The sequence below is a fragment of the Poecilia formosa genome, unplaced genomic scaffold (genome assembly GCF_000485575.1).
Source record: "Poecilia formosa unplaced genomic scaffold, Poecilia_formosa-5.1.2 Scaffold46, whole genome shotgun sequence".
NCBI classification, from domain to species: domain Eukaryota; kingdom Metazoa; phylum Chordata; class Actinopteri; order Cyprinodontiformes; family Poeciliidae; genus Poecilia; species Poecilia formosa.
The window spans coordinates 1724597-1734548 of NW_006799985.1; the positions used below are offsets into that span (position 1 = coordinate 1724597).

Sequence of the window (9952 nt, forward strand, 5' to 3'; positions counted from 1 at the left end):
TGGCTCTGGTTAGCTTATGTTATTCTTTAGTTTTTTCTTCTGCTTTATTCCTAAGTTGCTCGGCCCAACCATGATGTGTCAACTCCATAACTGACGAGAGTTGGGGACAATTTACAAAACTTTGATAAAATTTTGTGAAATAAAAGTTTAATTTTAGTATATTGTAAAGATTTAATGGACCTGACGAGCTACAATATGGCCTCCTTCTGAATAACATCATATAAATTGAGGTAGTTTGGCATTTCGTCAACTCCGTCAGATGTTAACTCCATCAGAGTTTTTCTGACTCTTTCAGTGAAATTGTTGTCAAATCTCACTTAAATGTGCAATTCATTCATTTTAATGTATTTTACATAAATTGCATTACTTCACATGTATCAAGTTTTTAATTTTACTCACTAGTTTGTCACCACCTTCAGTTCTATGTCAACTCTGTCATGCACAGTCAACTCCATCAGATGGACTTTTTGTTGTTTTTTGTTTTAAATATTTTTTTTGTTCTTGAGAAGCATGTGTCTGTAAAATGAGTAAAAATATCACTAATATGGTATTTTAAAAATCATTTTATATTTATTTTTGTCAGATGGTGATGACAAAGTTCTGGGTCAGGTCGATTAAAAATGTAATTTTTAAAAAAATGTTGAAACTGGGAACCTGCACCTTAGCATCTTTACATTTCCAAAACATTATTTGTCATATTTGCATACATAAGGCTGAGAAATAATAAAAAATATGGGAAAATTAAAACCCATTTTGTCCCTATCCTCAAGAATCACTGATATACATATAAATATAAAAAATGCAGCGTTTTAAAAAGGACACTGAAAGTTTTTCACATTTCAGCTGGATTTTTTTGTGATTTTTGATCAATCAGTTATATTAATTTTTGAAATGGGAGCAAAATCACACTATAAAAATCCAAAAAGTCTTCTGACCTTCCTCAATAGGGTTACATGAAATGATAAAAGAAAAGCCTATGTATAATTATGCTATCATGTTGAGATGATGTCTCCAGGGTTTTGTCCAGTGTTGGCTTTCCTCCACAAATTCCATGTTAGACTCATCTAATCTGAGCACCTTCTTTCACGTGTTTGCTTCTTTCATGTCATTGTTTATAGACCACTTCATAAGGCTTTCTTTTACCAGTCTTCCATAGAGGCCAGATTTGTTGAGTGCCTCGCTAACAGATTCTCCCACCTGAGTTGTGGATTATAAATATCTAGATATTTGTGGTTTTTATCTGACAAAATGTAAGAAAGTTCGGGGTGTATTAATACTACTGCAAGGCACCACCAAGTACAGTGCCACGGAGAAGTAATTCTGTGTTTTCTGGTATTAATAAACACTAAGATTTGTCAGATTTCAACATGGATTCCCAGTTATTAAGTTAACATAAGTTCCAATGGGTTCAACCATATTGTTAGTGTGACAACTTCTCTACCACTGAGCCACAGTTGCCCGTAATTATGTTTATGCCTCTCTTTGATCTTTTCAATCTGATTTGTTTTGCCCCTCTGCTTGCCTCATCTCAAATACTTTGCTTTGAATTTCCAGGGCATCAGTACTACACCCAATCTAAACTCCCATTATTATATGTTTCCTAGATGGCTTCTCTCCTTCTGACTGCCCTGCCTAGTTGAAAGCTGTACTGACTTTGGATTTGATAAAATAGTGATGTCAGCAGATACTAGGTCTTCAAACTATTACTGTTGTGGAAATTTTGCACTGGACCTTAAGCAACTTGGATTGTTTGCTTTTCTCAAGACTCTTCCTCCAGACTCTAAGAGCTTGATTTCAAAATTAAATTCTAAATTTCCTTTTGATCAATATATCAAACTGTTTGAATACAGTTGGGTAGATCACAGGTCAAAAACAAAAGGACAGACATCAAGGTTTAAAATGATCACACAAAGTAAAGTCTGAAAACAATTATGAACTATACTGTTAAGTTTTGAAAACTTTGCACATTCATTTAATTAAGAAGATGCGAGTTGGCAGACTTTTCCCTGGACATTTATTAGAAGAATCAACAAAGGTGGTAGAGGCTCAGGAACCATGACCGTTTCCAAGATGGAAAGGGCTGCACGTAATGATGTAATGATATATTACATCACTGTAATGTATAGTTTTCATACATTGCAGTGATGTCAAACAAAATTAATGATTCCACAGTTATTTCCTGCCCTAAATAGATACATTGCATAGAGTGTCCTAAATAGATACGCCACTGACGCACGTCATTATCAGTTTAAATTATCTGGGCAACGTTCTGAACAATATGCATTGAGTGAACCATCTTCTCTGTGTGCATGCCAGTGAGTGAGCGTAGGCACAGATAAACCAAACAGTGCCTTGTCTGCTGAATGCCCTGTCCTGTCATGTCTGATCCACATGGCTGTATTTCTCAAACTCTGAGCCACAGCTAATTTTTTTATGCATTTCTGTCCTCTTAAGACAGCACAGATAAGTATTCACACTGCCTATATATGGATGAATATACATTGAATGATTGAAAAGTCAATTTATTAAGTGAAAATATGTTTTCAAGCCTTTATTTCTACTTAAAGATGTTCTGTTTCCAGTTAATGAAAAACATTTAGGATTAAAGTATTTCATCAGGATGATGCCAATAAATTTAGACAGAAATGTGGACTAAATAAAAAATGTTTACTTGTTTTGGTACGTTAGTTTTGACATCAATTGGGTGGTTATGACGCATAAGCATTGTATATTGTTTTTACAACAAGGAACAGCTGATCAGCATCTCAAAACCTAAAGCAATATCTGAACAAAGACCCCAAATCCAAGAAGAGTTGAAAAGGAGACTTGATGGATGCAGAACAGGAACCAAGAGCAGAGAAACAGGAAGTTCAAGCTATGTCCTCCATCAGTCATAGTGGGCAAGAAGCATATCCCTGACTAACATTTCTGTCTGGCCTTCTAACCATACTGTCAAATTTAAAGAGTGGCAGAAGCAAAAGAGGTGGATTAGTAGTGCTTTCTAAAAGCTGGATGTAATCCAGAATGCGTTACTGCAAAATATGTTCTCTGCTGCCTGGAAATTGAGCTGTTAGCATGTCATGACAATCAAGAGACTTTCATAAAGCAACAGTCTTCAGAGGCCTCTCCAGATTTGCTGCAAGACTGACTGCTGCTGGAGATTTGTCTATTGCACAGCATCACCATCCAGAACAACTGAATATATGAGATGGACTGAGGTACAACATTCAAGTTCTCTTGGGATGCATTATACGTATATACACAAAGTTCCGTTCTAGATTTGTTTTTAGATTGAAAATCAGTGCCAAATACTTTCTAGTAGACACCATGCATAAGGTTTAATTATTATTCAAGGTAAATTGCTGATGTAACCTTTGATTTAGTGACTAAAATAGAAACAAAAGGCTGCCTCATTTTATTGTAAAAAAAAGTGAAGATTTACAGTTTTTCATGAAAGAATTTAAAAATCATTTTATTGGTTTCAGAATAAAAAATTTACATCATTTATGTTGTGGTAAGGGAACCATTCAAACCACAGCAATGCAAATAAATTTAAAGTCCAGATTGCACAGAGACTTTTCTCTGAATTTTATACAGTAACAAGCAATTACTAATCATACAGGTTTGACCACCATTTAAGCTGTTCTAATGTAAATCCTTGGAGACAACTTCAAGCAAACCAGTCAAGAGTTATATTTGGAAAGAACTTCAGCATCAATCCACACCAGGCTTAAGAACAGAAACCGTAATAAAGAAAACACCAGATTTGCATCAACGTCTTGGTAAATTAGTATCAACATATGCTTTAAATAAACTCTGTGCTGCCCAGATGGAAGCAAATGAACCTTATAAAAATAGTTTCCCTCAAATTTTGTGACAAAATCTTGCAGACAGGAGTTTATGGGATCTCAAACATGTAAGGAAACCAGACACAGAACTTCAGAATGGAAACTTATCTACATAGACCATTAATAACCAATAGCCAAAAGGTACGTAAAGCATTCAAAAATCATTAAAGTAAAACAAGCTTAGTTATGTAGCATCTCATTTAAAATTATACTTGGCTGCTCTGCTTTACACATAATAGAAGTTACATAAAACAACCAAACTAAAAACTGTTGTCTAAAAAGAAACAAAAAAACCGACACAAATCATGTCGAGCTGTGGAGCAGCATTCCCCATCTCGAGTCTTCAGCTCACAATGTTCTACATGTATTAAACTTCACCACACATGATGTAAAGTTACAGTAACACAGCAGAGTTCTGCAGAATTAAGCCCTTAGAATCAGGTGTGTTAGAGCAGGGATGCTTCTAAAACATGCAGGACAATGCGACCTGAAGACAAATCAAGAACACTACTTTAGTGGATATTGGGGGAGGAGGGAGTCTGAATTAGTTTCAGTCACTCTGCTGTATTGAAAAGAAAAAAAGCCTAACAAATACAGTCCTAAGCCAATTTTATAAGTGGTTTTTAATTAAGCCGTCTACTATACTTACCATATGTATACAAAGTGCTTTGTTCATACATCTGACCCCCGTTTGGGACTTTATCTCCCTGTCTGACTACATGTGCATGGAGCAGAAAATGAATGACAATGCACTTTGATTGCATCACAGCCTGAATGATGTAGTTTGGACATCCATTTGTCATTTGCAATTTACACGTGATACAAAACTATTCTTCCTTGTTCTACAGCTGTGTCAAGAGCAGCCTAAAGAGCTTTTAAAGCTGAGCAGTAAAGTGGAGATAAAAATTAACTTCTCCCAACCATTTCAAGAGTCCACTACACAAGCAGCTGAGGAAAGCCAACGGTGTAGCAGTTGACGTTTGTCTCCATCTAGTGGCCAGGGCACGCAGTGCAGTTTCAGCTCTGAGGAGGACCATCTTCTTTGCTGAAAGGTTGGGTTGAACCAGGCTTTACCCAAGATAACCCCGACACCTGTGTTCCTCTGTGATATTCCTCAGGTCGTTTCTAAAAGGCAAAACAGCAGGGCAAAAAAAAAAAAAAAAAAAAAAAAAAAAAAAAAAAAAAGATATTGCGGTTACACAGCAGCTGAACAAATTACATGCAAATATCTTATCTAAACTTTAAATGAGTAAAGTTCAGTAGATTTCAAGATATTCATGCAACTTACCTTGTATGTGAACATCCTCTCCTTTGCCTCTTCATGCATTGCTGGGTTCCATGGAGAGAAACTAAATCCAATGGAGAAGGACATGATTTCAGAGTGCAACTCTATTCGCCGTCAACGATTCTTCCAAACTAACAGGTATGCAGGTTATGATTTCCTGTGGTCAGCAAAGGGACGTCAATAATGGGGACAAACCTTATTGCGTAAGGATCATCTATCTTAGGCTGGTCAAAAAGATGACTGTTGCATAGTTTGACACTGTCCACCACTTTGCTTTTGAACAGCTGTATATCTTTTTCATACCTGGAGAGGACAAAAAGGAAAAATGTGGGTTTCCATTTGTAAGCAATGAACAAAAAAAACAAGCAAACAAAAAAAAACAAAAAAAAAAACACTTTTCCAGGGATCTTAAAGCCTTAGTAATCACTACTGCAAAAAAAAACACCAGCTTATTTTTTTATTTTCAAATCAGTAATTACATCAGTTATCTAAAGGAATCCATAAAAATGAATCTTAAAAGATTTTTTAAATAAAAAGTCAAACATTAAAGAGAAGAAGAGCCTCAGAAACTCACAGCACTGCTGCTTCTGGGTTTAGTGGCTCCGTTGTGTTGATCTTGTAAAAAACTGTACGTGCATACATCAAGACTTGCCAGATGTGGTTGTGATTCCGTCTAAAGAAAGATTAGATTTACGTTTGCAAAGTGTTGACTGTAAAACCACAAGTTGACGGCAATTTACAAGTTTAAAACAAACCGCTCTGAGAGGGAGTCTATTCCACATAAACACATACACAATCTGATGATTATGAGAATGTAAAATTGTTTGCATTCCAGAGGGGAAAACGACATACCTCCATTTGGTGAAAGCTCTTCTGACATCCAGCTCTCCAGATACTGGGTCGACAAGAGGGTGGAAGACTGGGATGTCGAATACCAATTTCTGAAATTAAAAATAAGAGACTTTAAAATTTGTCCCGAAGATTACAGGTTTAAGGGAACACGCATTTCTCAAGCCAAGTACATCTAAAAGGCTCTTTAATTATAATCAGTTTTAAGTAAAAAAAAAAAAAAAAAAAAACACTTACAGGACACTCCCCGTCTGGATAGTTGTCTGGAATATACACAGTGAATTTGAAGACACCATCTTGATACAAACCATGCCTGATGAAAATGACCCCAAACCACACTAAACAACGGGAGAGAGGAAAACTGCCTTTAAGAAACGTTACACTTCAACTAGGAACACAAAAAGTATCAATGCAGGAAAAATGAAATGGAAAATATTTCACATAAAGCATAAGATCAACATTCAGGTTATTAAAATTTAGCGGCGCATTGATTCTTACTTAGTGCCGACTTGTAGGATGGCTGGACATAAATTCCAGGGAGTTTCTGCTTAATCACGAGTGTGCTGCAGGTCACATTGCAACAGGTCTAATCAGTAAATATAAATTTGGATTTTCTATTAGGATGGAAAAAAAATTAAAAATACTCACAACTCTGCAAGTAGAGAGTACTCCAGGTAAAAAGGGCCATAGGAGGCATGTGTGCCATTGGCCGAGTGGGCTGCAGTGCCCATTGATGGAGGTTTGGTAATGGGGGTTGCATTCTTAGGAATGGGCGGAAGGACCTTTTTGCCAAAGTGAGTCCTGGCTGGGCTGGCTCTCTGGTCTGTGTGCCCACTTTGCTCCTCTTCAGCTCTCTGCTGGTTTGTTTTGGGGACAAAGAGGATCACAGCAACAGGTGAAAATTTGTTGTCAATTACAGAGGAGGGAGGGGGAGTGGGGGAAGAAGAAGGAAAATGTTTTGTATGCACATTTACTTGAGCCAGTTGTTTGGCTTAATATTCATCAGATAATTGGATACAGATACAGCATATTACAGTATCTTTATGAAATTGTTACGGAGATGTTACACTACATCAGTGTACACAAGGAGCACAAAGCAGATCAGAGGAGCAGTGTAGTAATGAGTCTTTAAAAATACTAAAAACACTGTTGGCATACACTGAGTGCTGCAAACAACAAACATACCAAAGAAATTACTACAAGTTTCATCCATTACATCAGAATAAAGAAACGTTTGCATGACTAACCAAAAAATGAAGACACACCCATTCTGAAAATAGTGGCCAAACATTTTCCTATGGCAATGTCTGTCTATTAAATCTGCAGAACTGAATTAAACAAAGGACTCTTTTAAAAGAGTGGGTTTATGTGACTATGTTTGGGCCAGTTTTCAGTGTGCTAAGATTTTAAGCAGCTACAACTTAAAAACAACAAAACATTTAATTATATCACTACTTTGGTTTGAAGTCTTAATCAAGAGTCAATTTTTTTCAGTCTATTTGAAACAGAATATCAATAGGCCGCTGCCCTTCCACCACTTGATACACACTGCTGTTCTGTTTTGCCCCCAGAACTTAACAATGTAAAGTGATATAAATACTTGCAGGGGGCGGGTCAACAATTTACCTTGCGACTTGTGTTGGCAGACATGCTCCAGAAGGGGTTTAGGTTCATTACTCAGTCATAGGTTCAGATTGGTGTTGTTCTCGCATTAGCAGGTCCAATATTAACCACGGAGATGGCCATCCGCCGCTGCTGTTGTGGAAACATGGCACATTAGAGGATTGCTACTGCAGCCGAGGTCACAAAAACAGCTAACCTGATTACATTCGGACAGACTCTTACGATATAGCAAGCCCACTTTCTAGCGAAAACTGAAATACATTTATAAACAGGGTGAACAAGGCATAAATAAGAAAATTAATTAGAGAATGATCTAAAAGAACGGCTTGTTTGGGCTAGCTTAGCTTTAGCTAACGTAGGAGTTTACTTGCGTGTTTAACTTGCTGAATTAATGTGTGGGTTCAGAAAACATGGTATTACGATCCATCCGGCGGCAAGCGATGAAAACAATATACAATGCACTGTAAACATACTTTTAAAAGAACAGCGAGTTCTGGAGTAATTTAGATCAGAGATGCAGCGCTTCATTAGCGAGCGATATAGACCTGCAATTGGTAACAAGAACGAGTTTAATTTTAGCTGACACCCGAATATAAAGATTTATAAAATCCCCAGATGTAATGGTACAGTAGATAAAGTTCATACACATGCGTTGCCTGCTGTCAATTGTTTGTTTTCGTCGACTTAAGCCCCATCTGTAGCATTAGCTTACGAGCTTGTTTTGACGTTGCTAACTCGACTGGTTCTTAAATGTCAGCTGCCGTACGTAAACAGCGTAGAGATGTGGCTTACCGTGTAAACTTCAAACGTGTAGAAATCCGTTTAAAACCGATTTTCTAAAAAGCTGTTTCCCCACTTTAAAATCTGCTGAGTCTTGCCACTCCTTTAGATGTCATACCGTCTGGCTGATCAATGTTGATAACTTGGAGATACTGGGATACACCGGAGTTCAATCTAACTTAACGAGGGGCGGTTCTTATGTGAATTTAATTCTCATTGGTCGAGGAGAATAACGTTTAGCAGCTGATTTGCTGAAGCTTTTGTCACAAAACGAGACAATTTTTAGCTTTAAAGGGAAAGAACCTATTTTCATTCTGTAGGTGTAGAGACGTCTAATAAGCAATCAAATGGAAGAAATCGTACAAATTTCTAGATAATTTTTTCTATGAGGATCCCAGAGGTTTGGTGGAGAACATTAGAAAACAATCATGATTAGAAACAGGGGACACATCATGTGAGTCAACAATAAAGTTGTGGAGACGTTTAAAGTAGGAGTAAGTTATATGGCAAATCCCAAACTTTAAACATTTTGCTCTTTGGTCCATTGTCAAAGAATGGAAAGAATATTGCACAACTTAAAATTTCCTAAGATAAGCATGTCAATGTAAGCTGACATCCAAAGACTGGCGTTTATAAGAGAATCAGCATATCTTCCTAAATACACACAGCCATACAGTGTGGTGACAACATTATGTCATGGGCTTTTTTTCAAGGAAGGGAAATTGGTCAGAGCCGATGAAAAGATGATGGGGAATTTTTTTAATAAATTTTAATTTTTTATTATTTCTACATCATCAATGTTGGGTAGTACAGAAAATCTTGTTTGCTTTGATTAGTGATTCCTCATTGTTACCGAAAACAGATAGAATACAAATCCATTCCATAGTTTTTAGATTGGAAAATCATTTATTATCTTCCTTTCACTTCTCAATTATTGACTATTATATGTTAGTTTATCATAAGTGATCTTAGTAAAAATTCAAAGGAGTTTATATTTGTAACCTAACAAAATGTACAAGTTCAAAATACTTTTGCAAAGGCAATTATTTGAATTATTGGTTTGTAATTGTTGGTGTGCTGCTACCACTCTTGAAAAAGAGATTCTTATTCTCAATGAAATATACCTGGTTAGATAATAATAATAATAATAATAATAATATGCTGATAAATAAACAGAATGCAATCAAAAGCATCCAATTATTTGAATAAATCCCTGAATCCATATTAATTTGTACCCTAAACCACTTTAGTTACACACTTCTCTGTTGTTTCGGTGTACCAAGCTAAGTCCCCAGAGGTCAGGGTGCATCCAAACCATATGTGTCACACATTTCTTTAGTTTTGACCACGCTTCATTGGAAGTTCATTCTGTTGATTGATTGATTTCCTAACAATTACCCCTAATTAGTTTTCTGGTGAGCAAGAAAAAAACTAATTTAATGCATGGATGATTGCACTAATTGGGAGAAATGACATTGTCCAAGTTTCAGAGTAAATACAAATTATTGACTCGATTATTGTTATCTGATTGAGTATTGTCCCAAGTGCACTTCACTGACAAAGGTAA

At 36.4% G+C, this 9952-nt stretch overlaps 1 protein-coding gene across 5 annotated transcripts; it reads right to left on the reverse strand.

Annotated features, from left to right (window-relative positions):
- Positions 1-3444: 3444 nt before the first annotated feature.
- Positions 3445-8560, reverse strand: aktip (akt interacting protein). Of its 5 annotated transcripts, none has more exons than XM_007552187.1 (10): positions 8398-8560; positions 7609-7734; positions 6631-6839; positions 6481-6545; positions 6220-6320; positions 5986-6074; positions 5708-5806; positions 5329-5436; positions 5137-5197; positions 3445-4973 (listed from the first exon to the last, which is right to left on the reverse strand). In XM_007552187.1, the coding sequence occupies exons 2-10, from the start codon at positions 7654-7656 to the stop codon at positions 4866-4868; spliced, it is 888 nt and encodes a 295-aa protein (XP_007552249.1). In that variant the 5' UTR covers positions 7657-7734; positions 8398-8560; the 3' UTR covers positions 3445-4865. The 5 variants fall into 5 exon arrangements, with proteins under 5 accessions (XP_007552249.1, XP_007552248.1, XP_007552251.1 ...); XM_007552186.1 differs by having other exon boundaries at positions 7609-7737; XM_007552189.2 differs by having other exon boundaries at positions 6631-6836; positions 7609-7737; positions 8398-8559.
- Positions 8561-9952: the final 1392 nt, after the last annotated feature.

Coding starts and splice junctions, on each gene's coding strand:
- aktip (XM_007552187.1), bottom strand. CDS start 7,656: ATGAACCTAAACCCCTTCTGGAGCATGTCTGCCAACACAAGTCGCAAG. Junction 6,840..7,608: donor CTGCCAACACAAGTCGCAAG/GTAAATTGTTGA, acceptor AAAACAAACCAG/CAGAGAGCTGAAGAGGAGCA. Junction 5,807..5,985: donor AGAGCTTTCACCAAATGGAG/GTATGTCGTTTT, acceptor ATCTTTCTTTAG/ACGGAATCACAACCACATCT.